Source organism: Colias croceus, chromosome Z (assembly GCF_905220415.1).
Source record: "Colias croceus chromosome Z, ilColCroc2.1".
Classification (NCBI taxonomy): Eukaryota; Metazoa; Arthropoda; class Insecta; order Lepidoptera; family Pieridae; genus Colias; species Colias croceus.
The window spans coordinates 7,994,346-8,010,163 of record NC_059568.1 but is presented as its reverse complement, the minus strand read 5'-3'; the positions used below and the strand labels follow the sequence as shown (position 1 = coordinate 8,010,163).

At 33.4% G+C, this 15,818-nt stretch overlaps 1 protein-coding gene across 1 annotated transcript; it reads left to right on the top strand.

Moving 5' to 3' along the window:
- The first annotated feature begins 559 nt into the window (after positions 1 to 559).
- Positions 560 to 15,194, top strand: LOC123705484 (otoferlin-like). Its single transcript, XM_045654268.1, has 30 exons — positions 560 to 664; positions 952 to 1,092; positions 2,350 to 2,494; positions 2,939 to 3,089; positions 3,243 to 3,402; positions 3,650 to 3,836; positions 3,941 to 4,131; positions 4,608 to 4,749; positions 4,927 to 4,953; positions 5,025 to 5,194; positions 5,358 to 5,576; positions 6,924 to 7,079; positions 7,229 to 7,405; positions 7,631 to 7,747; positions 7,969 to 8,100; positions 8,970 to 9,119; positions 9,820 to 9,956; positions 10,120 to 10,469; positions 10,831 to 11,096; positions 11,172 to 11,213; positions 11,286 to 11,500; positions 11,766 to 11,957; positions 12,383 to 12,553; positions 12,785 to 12,933; positions 13,122 to 13,276; positions 13,538 to 13,713; positions 14,091 to 14,211; positions 14,400 to 14,505; positions 14,661 to 14,830; positions 15,090 to 15,194. The coding sequence occupies exons 1-30, from the start codon at positions 560 to 562 to the stop codon at positions 15,192 to 15,194; spliced, it is 4,725 nt and encodes a 1,574-aa protein (XP_045510224.1).
- The last annotated feature ends 624 nt before the right edge of the window (positions 15,195 to 15,818 follow it).

The window sequence follows — 15,818 nt, the reverse complement described above, 5'->3', positions numbered from 1 at the left end:
ATTCAGGCGTTAATAGATATATTATGTGATAGAAAAATATAACAAATTATTTATTAGCCTGTTGATACAACATAAATACTAATAATAATAGTAATAGTGCTTAGGTAGGTATTTAATCAAAAAGTACAAGTTATAAAAACTTCACAAACTAAATCAATATCTATTTTCAAAACAAGACAAAAGAGGACATTATGAATAAATAGATAATAAAAATAAAAATCATTTATTGAGTACCAATACATTTTATAATAATGGTTATTTAAAGTTAAGGCCAACGACCTGCATAGCATTCGTTAATAAAATTTAAATCGATACATGATGGACATAATTACAATATTTTATTCGCGCTAAAAATTGGAAATTTAACTGTACATTTATCGACGAAAAAATTGTCTGACCAAAAACTACGATGTCAAAACCGTCAAACTCTCATTGTCATTCACCACAATCAACCTGTCTCCGATGACAATACAAAAGAAACTCGTCTTACCATCTGATTTATTTATTAAGCACGGCGTACACAGTTTCAATGCGTTGATTCATTATAAAAATATATAAGATGCTCTCGCAGTCAGCGCAGCTCGGGAGACAAAAAGCGGTCGGACCGCCGACTTACAGAGTCGAAAACGAGTACAATCCGGAAGCGATGCCTCAGTATTTTCAGGTTATGTACAGCCAATTCTTATAAATTATTTATTACGGCCCCTTATTGGTCGGAGCACGCGTTTATCTTTTTGCTCGGAATACAATAGACGCCCGATGTCGTGCCGGCCACTACAGTTGATGTAAATTATGGCTCGCTGCTGGTTTAACTGCATATCTCAAAATATGTAACTCTGAGACTTCACAACTGTATATATCCACTGTTTGGTTGGTTGTTATGTAAACTTCTATATGAACAAAATAATTTTGGAAGGTTATTAAGTTAAAGGAAGTTTATATTAATTACAGATATCAGTTGGTATCATAGAGGGAAGAAAGTTTGCATGGACAAATCCGCACTCAGCAAATTCCTACGCGATAGTTATTTTTGGGAAAAAGAAATATAGGACTAGTATAAGGAGACACATGATTGAACCGTATTATAATGAAGTGAAGTAACTTTTGATAATAATTTCCAAAATATATCAGACAGTTTTCGAAAAATTTAAGTACATATTATAACTGGACCCTTAGGTATCAAAAACTTTTGACTAAAAGAAAATAACATTTACCTTTATACACTAACTCTGATCATGAAGATTATTCAATATACATACTAACATGAATTTTAAGAAATTTATTGGACCACGTATAGTGTAGAGCAGTTAATTATAACACGCTTAACTTGAATGCAAAAAAGTAATTAATTAAATTAAGTTTAATTTATTAAATTAAATTAATTATTTGAAGAATTGAACCTAATTAAACTAAATTACACGTATTTTAATGCATTTCCTTTTTGGCTATGTTATTTTGCTACAGCACCATAAAATATATTCGGATAGCAAACTGACATATAATTCAAGATTCCACGTCTCCTTTCGAGGATAGATTTCATTCTGTAGATTTTTTGCAGTGAGTCAGAAGGGCAAACGGTTCACCCAATAATGTGGCACATGACCATGTGCCCATAAAAAGGGGATCTTAAAAAATAGTCGCGGATGTAGTCTTTAAATGGATTGGATGGATCCTTAAAGCTCGGCCACATCAATATAGCGAAACTGTAAGACCATGCCGTCATGACTCATGAGCTTTATTAAGACAGCTCTCTCTCACCATTCATTTGCGACTCCGATATCTGATGAATTCGAGGAAATTATCGTTCTCTCCGGAAGAGTTCTCTCCGTTTTGCAGAATTTATTTATTTAACACTTTATTAGTTGTACAAACAGGAAAACCTTAGAATTACTTACAGCTAAAAACAATTTAGTATGGATAGCAAATATTTCAGGAGAAATTTGGGATAAGTAATTAAAATATCGAAATATTGATGTGAAGTCAATTAAGTGTATTCCGATTAAAAAAAATATTCGTTTCAATGCGATAATTTATAGTAACTTCTTGTTACTAAAATATTGTTAAATAAGGTATTGAGAAGCTCGAAATTTATGACTAACTAGCTGCTCCGCGGGGTTTCACCCTCGTGGCTCCACCCCTGTTGGTCGTAGCGTGATGATAGACTATAACCTTCCTCGATAAATGGGTTATCTAACACCGAAAGAATTTTTCAAATCGGACCAGTAGTTCCCGAGATTAGCGCGTTCAAACAAACAAACAAACTCTTCAGCTTTATAATATTAGTATAGATATGAAACTTCTTTAGAGGACGCATGTAAGTTCTTTACGTTTTATACTATCTGTTCCTAGAATTTTATCCTGGATATGTACTCTAGTATACAAGTACTCCAACGAACTAATTTGTGGCTGGCAGTGATGGAATTACGATGTTGTGCTGCGCCTCGAATCCTGGGCGAGACTACCATTGATTTGGGGCTCATTTGGTCTCAGCCAAGTGAGTTTGCGTATATACTTAATACGTAGTTAGTTAAGGTCACTTACATCTATCTATCTATGTATTGATCTATCTGCATATAAGCAACTTATATCGCTGTTAGTATAAGTGATAATTTATTATTTTCTACCAGTTGATGATTATTCGATGGCCACATTTAAAGGGAAATTGATGAGTGTAGGAGTTGGATTTGGAAACCAATCCCTCATTTAATTTGCAAAATAGCATTTCGTATATTATAATATGTCCACTCTGGAAAAGGTTTTTAAAGTTTAAGGTAAAGTAACTTGATCGATGCAACGTGATCCAGTCGTGGTGGCCGGTTAGTACTTAGTATTAGGCACAGTTACAAATTGTGGTGTCATTTCTGGTACCTTCTACCATGGTATTTATTCCATATGGCTTTCGCTATATTATAACATACATTAAAGTTCAATATTGTAGACCACCAAGTAATTCATAAATGGGCCCAATTATACCAACCCCGAGATCCATCGCTAGGACCAGTTGGATTTCTAAAATTAAACATATCAATCGCGTTTAGAGGAGAAATTCAAGTTATGTCTACCGTCGTGAAAAACGAAAAATTGGAAGAGTAAGTAATTGCACACATAAAAATATATTATGTTCCTTTTTCCAAATTCATTAATACACCATCACCTAATCTAAATAAAATTGTACATTTAAAAAATTATATTTATTAAGAAAAGTCATTATATAAGTTCTCAAATTGTCAATTTCATTATAGAAATCTTCTTCTGCCATCGGGTTTAGAACAACAATGTGCAAACTACCAGATAACTATTTACGAAGCTTTTGGCCTCCCCTGTGGCACTCAGAGCCAGGGTGAGAGACGATTTGGGAAACCACCAAGTACCTTTGCGAAGGTCACCTTTTGTGGATTGGTGGTAAGATATTATAACATCATATTATAATATGAATACAACAGCATATTAGTATACTGTGCTACGTCGAAGTAATCATTGTAAAAATAGATAACTCGAAGGACCATTTAAGATTGTTGATTATTATTATTATACTGTTATGGTGTCTTTTGAGTCTTTTTTTTTTCATAAAATATACTAGTAATGAGTGCAACCCTGTAAGATACTATTAAATAACTTTTTATTTAACTTTACAAAACAATTTATTCAGGCGAAAACAGCAGTTCAGCACAAAACTTGCAATCCAGTGTACAGTGAGCATTTATCGATTGTGGAAATGTTCCCGAACATGAACCGTTTGATCCGTATAGAGGTGTGCACAGCAGATGGATGTTTCAATAAGGTTCTAGCCAGCACTCACCTGAAACTCGAAAACATCTCACACGATGGAGAAAATGGTAATCAAATTCTTATACAAGACACTTCTAAACGGGTTAATATTGATAACAACTGATGAGTTTCTTTAATAAAATTCCATTTTAACCTTTATCAAAAATTGTAGGATTTTTGCCAACATTCGGTCCTTCGTTGCTTCACATGTATGGCTCGTCCAATAGTGGTATTATAGGCACCGCTGGAGAAGAAGGCCCATATCACCGTGGTTGCTTACTCGTCGCCCTGAATACTATTGTCCCATATTATCAGCAAATAATACGGAGCGTTAATGTTGAACCTGCCAATCCTATTAACCATGTAATACATTATTTAATATCAGATATTTAAATGTGCATTGTTTTGTGAAGCGCAATATTTACGCAAACATACCAACAACTCAATATTGCGATAGAATTGTGGTAACATTTTCCATAATGTCTGTAATGTTTATCTGTTAATATCTTAAAACCAGACGTGCAAATAATTTAAGACTGCGTTGAATCTAGGTAAATCAAAGCAGCTAAATAGGTACTGCAATCAATCAAATTTATATCGCCTTCTGTATCTTTATGCCGTGCCGCGTTCGTGAAACGTGCCTGTACACTGTACAGTAAACAGTTGTACACGCAGTTGTTATTCTATGCAAAGGTCAGACATTAAATATCATTCATAAAATGAACATAATAGAGCCATTTCTTTTAGATAGGATTTTAATTTACGATCTTTTTTGTGCACATTACCATGACAGTAAACATGAGTATTTTCTGAATTTGAAGATGAATTTTGTTTTCTAGGAAAGTTTGTGGCAGATCCACGAATTCTGTTTGTTCTGTCCCATTTTAGAAGTTTCTATGCTAGATCGACGAGTTACAGGAAAGTATTGTGGTGTGGCAATAACACTTGGTGAAATCCCGGCTACAAGTCCTGCGGATGAGGGTAAGCGGTTAAATAAAATTGTCTATGACCAAATACTTTGTTTTGTAGACATTTGTAGATTTTTTTTTTGTTCTGTAGACATTTGCAGATTTTGTAAAATAATTATTCAATTCATTCACCGCAGGTATAATAATTTCCTAATCAAATACTGTGCATATAACGTTTTTATTTTTTCAGAATTCATTACAATGTTGAAAGAAACACGTAAGTTATTTTCTTAATTCACTGCATAGTTGGCATCGTGGATTACTATGTATATGCGAATTACTTCACAGGTATCCGAAAACTACATTATACTGGATGTTTAAATGTCAATAAAATACCACCATATGGATACTTAGACTTTTGCAACTCTTTTCCTGTACTTCAACTGGCTACACGACTTCCAGATTTTAGATTCAGGATTTACAAAAATAATATGTTGCAGGCGATTATCCTTGACTTGGTATTACATCTCTCATTAATAGTCGTATAAAAACAGTTACGAGCTACATAAAACTGTCTCAAATTTAAAGTTCTGCCTTGGCCAGTCAAACGTTCATAGATGGATAAGTGTGACCACTTGTTCAATTGTTAAACTTAATTAAGGTTTGTAATACTTCTTTAAGGATACTGCGGTAAAAAATATTGAGCACAGACTACAAAGTTACGACTATGAAACCCCTAATGAACTTTTGGACGAATTGAATAAAGCCCGAAATGACGCGGCATGTAACATTCTCAAGTTTATGAACTTTATACAAAATTCGCGCAGCAACGAAAGTTTATTTCAACAATGTAACACAAAGTTGGATCAAAAACAACTTGCTCTACAAATAGAAGAAGTTGTAAGTAATTAACAATTTAACTGTTAGAAATTGTAATAAAAGCGCTTTTATGGACGCAGGCAGCGGCATATTTTAGTTTCGCAGATAGGAAAGCTCAGTTAAAATTCCCCATTTAAATAAAACTTAAATATCAGGTACTGCGATGAACAATTAAAGCGTCTTGTCGTTTTAATCAATGTCATACTTTTAGCTCTGGACATCATTTCCATTTATTTTTCAATTCAATCATTCAGATTGGAGGATATCCTATATCAATTTATTTTTATTGCATTTTTAACATCTTAAATTTCCTTAATTAAAAGTTTCTTCTACTTATGCCTGTGGTATTTTGTCAATCCTTCTCCTTTTCTTCAATATGTTCAATATATAGATACAATAACAGCTTGTTATTTGTTTTGATATTGAAACTAAAATTTAAAACAATAACTATAATGGCGTTTCGAAATATATCATAATTGTGATTGTTTCGTTCAAACAGTAGTTTCAAATTAACCTTTGTTTTAGGATAAAATATACCATCAAATATCACGATCATCGTCGTCTATATCTATGCAGTGTATTAAATCCAAATGCAGCAAAATAAGTAAAGATAGTCCTTCAGTTACAAGAAAATCAGTTAAATTTGTATTATTGGAGACCAGACTTACAAAGGAAAGCCTGAGCAAACTTTTATGTGATGTACTGAATTTATCTTTATTCGATTTTTTATCATGACTCTGTAATGATTGAAGAGTGCTAAGGGGAAAATATAATCGAACTGAATTTTTATAGGTGTTAAGATAAACTAGTTGACAAATTAATATAATTATTAATTTTGCGTTAAAACATTCAATAGGAAAACGTTATTGTTAGCCATATCCGTTCTGATAACCTCCGTGATACCAAATCGATTAGCTGGAAGGCGTTATTCGGCGTAATGGGGCAAATAGCGTTGATAATTTGGTGTCAGATAAGAAAGTTATTTGTTTTCCATCTGACGAATTTCGCCTAGGTTATATCCTAATAGGCTACCATATAATTATGTAAACGCAAAGCTGTGAGGATGTAGGTATAGTGTGAGAAGTCTCGTGTCCCTTTGTGAGGTACATTATAACATCGGCTTCACTGATCGATTTTCCTTACAGACAGGTTTTTGTATCCTGACAGACAGAAATGGGCATCGACCACTAGTTACTAGATAATATACAGTTGATTGTTTCAACTTGTTCGTGTAATATCTGATACAATCTTGGTGAAATGCGGTAGAGATATTGATTGTAATCGGAAGTAGCATGTACTGGTACTTTTTATCCGGGTACAGGATGCTAATTCCTATGTAATTATTTCTTTAATATCATTATTGATAAGGTGCAGTTACATGGATGGCCAGATATTGTAGTCTGGTTTCTGAATGAAGGATCGAGAGTCGCATATGCAAAACTACCCGCAGAGACTATCATATATTCTGTAATACCCGAGCAGAGAGGCAGATGTTGTGGACGTTTACAAACTTTACAGATGAAAGTAAGTATAATGGAATATTTGGAATTAGATGTTAATTTACATATGAAATTTGATAAGTCCGATAATGTCCGTTATCCATTAGTGAAGTTTGAAGTGAATATTATTTTTATAACCGCATAATAATAGTCAAACGATATTACTATTTCTAGCCTCTAAAATGTCCAAATCACGTAAATTCCACCCACTGCTGTTGTACCGCTGGAAAGGTGGAAATACTAATGTGGCTTGGCTCCTACCGCCAGCGAGCAGTGTTCGATAATTACATACCGGCTGGCTACAAACTGAAGATCAAAGATTATGATATGTGTTTGAAATCTTCGGCAATGGTAAATAATTTCGTATACGATTATTCAAAAGACTTGTTACTGCTGTCGCACGTACAAAAGCGCGAAGTTTAAATACTCTCATTGTGCGAGAGGAAAGGAATGTCTATGAAATAATTATTTTTTTAATACATAGGTGACATACATATGAATTATTGAAAAACATATGGGAATTCTTTACAAACCTCTTAGCATTAGATAAAAGTGATATTTGGTATAATATTTTAGATGGTGGAATGTCGCGCTTTTGTATATAAAGCTAAATTACTAAGCAGCGCTTTGGGTGCTAATCCTGCAAATACATTTCTACGCGTCAATATTTTAACCGCGTCTAAAGAAACCAGGGTAAAGTTTTCATTGAGTTGTTTTTATGAATATATTTAGATAAAACCTTTATATAGAATATGAACTATTTATTTCTGGCATTATTTATCTGATGTAAACTGTCTACCCACGCTTCGTCTCTGGAGGCAAAGTGATGAAATCTCTTTTTAAATACGTTGTAAAGTATGTACTCGTTGCATACTTATGTCTCATTTATTACAATGGATGTTATATACGTTTAGACGAAGAAGGATACCCTGACACCGATCTGGAACCAAGTATTGAAGGTGCATAAAATGATTTTCATGTCGCCGGAACGCCTAACGAGTTGTCCTCCAACCGCAACTATAGAAGTTAACAATATTGATGCTGCGGTAATGTATTTTATGAATTTGAAATTTATTGTCTTCTTGGTAGGGCTTAAATTGCGGCTTCGTAATCTGTACTGGACATTTGTTGAGATTTGATGTTTTTCCAAATATCTAGGTACTACCTAGTTTATTTTAGCCAAGTTTTATAATATTTCGATTTCACGAATTTTGTGATTATTTTTAAATTTATCTAGTGTGGCTGTCTGCAATCTTAAATTTAGGGCTATTGCTTATTGGAACTTGTATCCTATGTTCTACCTTCCTTAGCGCGTAATTGATAAGTATACTGCTACTGTATTCGAAAATTATAGTCATTTATCATTTTTCATGTCATAATATTCGTGCTCGAAAATATATTTTTATACGGCCATAAATCGTCTGCAGTTACTTACATAACTATTTGTGGAGTGTTAAGTATTAACTAAAATCAATGCTACAATGGACCACAGAGTAAATAATTAAGTACCTACTACTTAGACTCGAACACGAAATATCCTTTCTTTCCACACTACCTAATACTCTATACTCTGTACTCTATACTCTATACTCTATACTCTGTAATTCATTTTCATTGCTGCACCACCTATTGTTTTCACCTCTTTTTTTTATTTTTATAATAAAAAATCCTACCCATAGGTTGCCTGGTAGAAATCGCTTAGTAGCGATAAGGCCGCCTTTTAGCTTTATAACATATTGTCATATTGTTTCTTTTACATGTATTTACTTGGTGCTGAATAAAGTGTATTTATTTATTTATTATTTACCTACTAAGTACAGTTAGAATTCTGAATTGTATTCTAAATTCTATCGTATTCGTCTATTCTTTTTAACTGGTAAGACGTGCTCTTAACCAGGTATGTATTATGTTCCAGGGTAAAGTTGAAGTTGTTGGTCGCTTTGAATGCGAGTGCATTGTCGACGACAGGCAGGATTACGAGTCCGCTCCGAGACTCCAGTGGTACGGGCTGCATAGAGGGATCGAATATGTCGGCCAAGTGAATATGTCTATACAGTTATTGCAGGTTATTTTATCAAATCATAGTTTAGTTGTTAGCGTGGTCTTGTATTTTAAATTCGTAGTTGAATTCAGCAGCAAACATCCTTGATTGATTTTTCTCATACAATTTGCGGTAAATAGCACTTCTATATGGTTAATAATTGTTACAACATTACATGTTTCTGGAAGAGTGCGAGTTTTCAATATTTTAGAGTTAGATGAGATTACAAGCAAAATTTTGTAATTGAAATTTAATCTGAGATCTCGTAGGTATTAAATAACCAAGGTCGCAAAAGTTTCTGAAATATGAAAGTTTCGATAGATATTTTTTCATGTCAATAGTTACCTACTTGTGAAATCTAGCCTTAGTTGGAACTCTGTGTACCTAAAGTATATTTTGTGATCTAGCTTTCAAAATGCAAGAATATAAAAAAGATCCCACACTAACTTTTTAACAATAAGTACATTACATAATATTACTAAATATTTTTTCTCTACCTAATGCCTATGCAAGTATGCAGCCTATTAAACATTTATAGCATTGGGTATTATATTTAAAGCGCCCTCTAGTTATAAAATCTAGAACTACGACGATCATACTACTGCAACTGCAAGGGTAGCACGAACGCATAGTGAGTAGGTGCTGAACTATTATTATGACAATATTGTGTGCTAATACTATAGTTTATCTCGCTCATAATAGATGTCTCTTTTATAAATTATAGATTCCAGAACGATTAATGAAGACTACAGCTTATTCATCAATTGAAGAGTCCATAGCAACTGGTGTTAAAGATTTGGATTTATCGGACAAAATCGAACCGATACCTTTAAATTTGATACCTGTTTCTACAACTTACAAGTATTTTATATTTATTTTATTTTATGTTTGCCATAGATCTTACTGAAATTGTCTCGGATTTAAATTGTTAAAAGTATCAACGTATTCATATACGTTGATACTTTTAACAATTTAAATTCATTTAATTTTTCGAATGAATATAATTATTAAGTGAACCTTTCAGAGTCGATGTATATTGGTGGGGTCTACGTGATGTGAATATAACCCGAAAACCCTGTGTCATCCTAGAAATAGATGATATGACTTTAAAATCGGAAGTTATAGTAGATAAGAAAGCTAACTGTAACTTTCCGAATGGACGAGTTTCACAGACATTTGAGGCTCCGATGCACGAAGCGTACTCTCCTTTACTAAAAATACGACTTTATGACAGTAGTACTTTTGGTCGAACTTTGTACCTTGGCACGAACGTTGTAAAGAATTTAAATAAATATATCGTGGACTGGCTTCCAAAGAACGAAAGGGATGCGTCTTTACATAGAGCTTCCATTATGTCATCTGATTTCGTACAAGGCAAGATTTTTAGTTTTGACTACCTCATATTTCCATGCAGGATTATTTTTATGGCACTGACCAATTTCTATAATATTCTAAAAACAATGTTATATCACCAATAGCCAGGATTTAAAAGATCCATTAGAACATTTTTAGATTTATTAATATGATAACCAATATAATCAGTGGGTACTGTTGAATGAATGGAAGCCTTTATTGCAAGAAAATTTACAAGTCACAATAATTTAATAGCTTAACTAGGTTTCTTCTGGGTATCTTAGCCTGATATTTTGTTGGTACTGTTGGAGTAAATAAAAGACTATATAACTATAATAGTAAATCAAAGAATATATAACTTATAAAACGCATCTTGTTCCAGTTAATCAAAGTTTAGTTCTAAAGAGGACAAGCCAGTTAAGAAATGAGTTATCCCAGAATGACAATAAATTGCTAAGCAGCGTTGATTGCATTAGCGATTGGCAAACGCGTCGCTCTGCATGGAACTGTAACTGCTTCAGGGGAGAACCTGATGAAGAAGAATATACACTGCTCCCACTGATGACTAGCAAAAATAAAACATATCTAACCAAATCTTCCTCTACTGAGCAAAAGGATTGGTGGACGCGATATTTATATTCACAAGAGGTGCTTTTTTCTTTAAAAATGTTGTGTTAGGTATAACTTACATTTAACCATATTATAATAATAAACATATTGCAGGATAGTGGTTGCAACGATCCTGAAGATATTGACAGGCTAACTGTAAGAATGAATTCATTTAATTTTTGTTTCAAATTTTCGGTACTCGGACTATATAGTATATCATATTTTCAGATATACGATTCGGAACTAGAACGCCAGCCGCAGTTCTCAAAGTTCAGGGATTGGTGCGCGACCCTCAAGCTTTATAATGGCAAGAAGAGTGGAATTCGGGAGAAAGATGAACAGATGTACTGTGGTCTTTTAAAAGCTGGTCTGGCTATTTACAGGTGGCCACCGCCAGATAATACAGATGCAGTTAGTCCGAGTGGTGTGGATTTAAAAAAAGGGTATAAAAATATATTATATGAAACTGTTAGAGTCTTCCCGGATTGTAAGATTGCATCGAGATTTCGCTTTGCTTAGTGAATTGTAGTCAGTAGTTTATCGTTACTTGTTGTATAAACGGCATCATATCGTATTTATGCTTTTCTTTTCATTAAATTCAAAAATGTATTAACAGACTAGGCTGTAAATTCTGGTTAAAACAACAAAATAATAATCCCAAGCTACAGTAATCGCACTCCATCATGACGTCATGGTATTTTCTTTTAGATATTTTGATGATCATCCCAAGAACGATCCAGCAAAGTTCTTAGTAAGGGTATATATTATAAGAGCAATGAATCTTAAAACAAAGGAGCTAACGGGAAAGTCAGATCCATATACAGTAGTGAGTTGTGGCAAGAAACATTTTGGAGACCGCTCTAATTACATTCCGAATACGTTAAATCCTGTTTTTGGAAAGTATGTCTCCTGGTTAATAATTATGCTTATAAATTTGTAAAAAGTTAATTGGCATTCACATATTTGTAGAATATTATTTGAGGTACGGAACACCTTATTGATAATTTTTAGAATTCCATTATTTTCTAAGCTAAGCATTCTTCACCGTTGCTACCAGCGTGTCATTTTAATTAAGAGGCAGAAGATCCATTCGAGAAAATATCTCGAAACATGATCTTGCTTCATGTAGGTATAATGCTCTGGTTTCGCTGAAAATCGTACAGATGGCAGCTGACAGATAGCATGAACGTTTTTCAGTAGCCTAGTTTCCATTATACCAACCATTAAATACCAACATGCTTTCTTAGTTTGGCACTAGAGGGCGTTGAGCGAAAGCTTGGAGAAAATTCCTTTGCCTAATGTAATTGATTCCAAAACTCTTTCAGGATGTATGAGTTGCGATGTAACTTGCCAGAAGATTATCTTGTGACCGTCTCATTGTATGATTATGACGCAATTCCACCAGATGAGTTGATTGGCTTCACTACAATAGATTTGGAAGATCGCATCTATTCGAAACATAGAGCTCGTGTTGGTTTAGCAAGTGAATTTAGATTGTACGTGGAAATTTCTTTTATATATCCAATTTTATCAGCCAGTAAATTTGTCTTTTTTTTCCTAATTTATACTCCACAGACCATAAAAACTTGGCTCTGAACCTTCAATACTGTTCCTTTTACCTTCAAGTATTGACTGTTTTGTACATATGTACTTGTAAATTATAACGTTGATTACGAGTATATTTAGGAAGTCTTCAAACAGTATATGACTAAAATAATGATTTCAAGGAGTGAACCATTCAAATGGCGCGATAGTTATAAACCCTCGAAGATTCTCGAAGAACTATGTCTAAAGAATCACATTCCACCACCGATTTTCCCTGATGCATCCACTGTATTAGTCAATGGAGTAAAATATGTTGATAATAGCCAGCAAGGTATCATATTTACATGTTATTCAAGTTATAAATCTAGCACATCTGCATAATTTAATCTCTATTATTCTAAGGTTAAACAGTAAGTAGACAAATAAATAAATTTGGGTAGTAACTAATATCAAAAAATGTCAAGAAACATTTAAAGTATTTTTATACAAGTTAATTACAGTACACATTAATTGTCACAGATAGAAGTTACGTATCATCTATAGAACGAAGAGAAAATCTGTGTCTTAGTATTTTGCATCAATGGCATACTATACCAGTATGTGGCTACTACTTGGTACCAGAGCATGTGGAAACACGAGTTTTGTATAAGGAAGACAAGCCTGGAGTTTGTCAGGTACAATATTAACTAAACACAAATTTTTAAATTTGGAATACTCCACCCGAAAATACATTAAATAGGGCCAAATTTCTGGAAGACTTGATATCAAAGTGACGGTAAGTCTATTTAACACTTTAATGGACCATCTTCCCAATGTTGCGTGGGCCCCACAAATGATCGTCGATTTTTGACGCCATTTCGGCGAATATAATATTATATATAAGCGAACTAAACCTAAGGAAAAGTAATATAGTGAATAATTATTTTTGCATTAAGGGTGCACTCCACATGTGGGTCGATATATTTCCACTGGATTGTGAGACATCAATACCACCAGCAGTAGACATTACGCCCAGAAGTGTTGACGAGTTTGAGCTAAGACTTACTATTCTGACTCTGCGGGGTGTTGATGAATGGTCTTGCTCAGAAAACTTGGAACTGTACTCTAAGGTGTAAGTCAATAGTTAGATTGATATAAAAGAGGTAAGAGGTAAGCAGCGGCTTATACCACAGTCCACATCTTAGTTTATTGACCAATAAAAAACAATCTAGCTATTTTGTGTGTAAAAAACAATCTAGCTATTTTATTTATTATTAAATAAATGTGTTTGATTCAACTGTGGTCTGTGAATGACTCCGCTCCTTCCGTATCCACTGTCTTTACAACCCTGGTACCATTTAATACCACATCACCAAAGATTGTAACATTCTTTCTATTTAACTTTCAAAATGAAAGGAGAACTTACTCAAATGTTATATCCCAATGCATGTATAGGGATATTAGCCGTTTTATAAGCTAAAACGCTAAGCTAAAATCTATATCAATCAGGTGGATTGGCACGAGCGACACCACACAGGACAGTGGTGTTTACCGTCCTTATGGGAATGGTGTATGGAAGCTGAATTATCGAATGATTTTCCCTTTAATTTATCAACAAGCGGAGAGAAAGGTTTTAACCGATATTGTTTCGAAGATGTCGTATAATACGAATAAAATTATTTGTTTATAGGTATTTCGTAAAATAAAAAATAAATGTTCCTGCTAACATATTTAAAATAATTATGTCTTCAGTCATTAGTTACGACAGTTAAAATTTTTTGTTTACAGTCCTAATATATAAAACATATTTATTCGCAGCTTCTTAGGAAAGAGATTGGTCCATTTACAGAATACGAGGAGCGCATATCACCCACATTGGTTATACAGTTAATGAATAATCAAGATCCTATCAACGATTGCATTGGTAGTGTTCCTATTAATTTACTAATTTTACTTATTATTATCTTTACTGTTTGAAATTGTCTGCTGAAAAGGAACAAATTGGATTTGCTATAAAAAAGGCAATGTATAAAATGCAAAGGCAATCTTAAAACACCATTCATTCTTATATAATTTTAGGTACTTTACAGTTCAATTTGAACGAAATGCCACGAGGATGGACTAACTACAGCAACTGCAGCATTGAAAATGATGAAAAATCTTCCAAAATTGATTTATTCGCCGCTGGTTGTGCCCGTGGTTGGTGGCCGTTACGCGGAGAAGATAATATTGGAAATACCAAACAAACAGTACGTTCAGATTTCCTGGAAAATATGTTGATTCCAATAATCTTCATATTGCGTTGTATAATACGCGTCTCGTTCTCATATATGAGATATATCTCAATATTATCCAATATATTACCTACTCGCTCAAAAATGAACTGCAAAATTAAATTCAGTGAAGTAGATGTAAAATTTCTATGTCGCTCAATCTAATAATCTTTTTAATATTAAAGGGCGTGGGTAGATTTTAATATACAAGGTTCTTGATAATATTTTCTCATAGGGCATCATAGAATTGGAAATGGATTTATTACCTATGGAAAAGGCTATTTTGATGCCCATTGGTGTAGGAAGAAAGCCAACGTTTGCTTTACCCAAACGAAGGTAATTCTACTGAATACAATATCTATAATAATTCTCTTGTGTTGCAAGTATAGTTCTAATAAGTTATTATAAAAAAAATCGCTAGCTCTATCGCTCTATGGTCTATTGTTTCTCTGTATTCTATGAATTTTAGTTAGAGTTCTTATAATTTTACATAAGTAGACACGAGTGCTAATTTTTCTGATTATAATATTAATGTTAAAGTTGGCAATGACAAATTTTAGGACAATAATGCTTATAAATAATCAAGGATGCAAAAATAATAAGCCTATACTCTATAATAGGGATTATAATAATTATGTATTCATTACTTTCTAGACAAAAGCAATGTTTCGCTGTTTACATAATTTCAATTAGAGCTACGACTTACGAGTCCATACTACATAGAGTATGTACTCGTGTTACTCTTATCTTCAAACCCTCCTCTGATTGTATTTCGAATTTATAAATGTGAAAGTAACTCTGTCTGCTACTCAATCACGCCTTAACTACTGAACCAATTTGCATGAAAGGAGAATGCCCATGAAAGTATGGACCACAGTATAGTGTTGCGTCAATGCCAGAGTGGTTTTGGTGGGTTCTTCGATATTACAAAGATTTTTACCAATTGATTTTTTGTGATAAAAAC

Excerpts from the sequence above, each read along its gene's own strand:
- LOC123705484 (XM_045654268.1), top strand. The coding sequence starts at position 560 with ATGCTCTCGCAGTCAGCGCAGCTCGGGAGACAAAAAGCGGTCGGACCG. Across the intron at positions 665-951 it reads CGATGCCTCAGTATTTTCAG|ATATCAGTTGGTATCATAGA; the intron begins GTTATGTACAGC and ends TATTAATTACAG. Across the intron at positions 1,093-2,349 it reads TTGAACCGTATTATAATGAA|AATTTTATCCTGGATATGTA; the intron begins GTGAAGTAACTT and ends ATCTGTTCCTAG.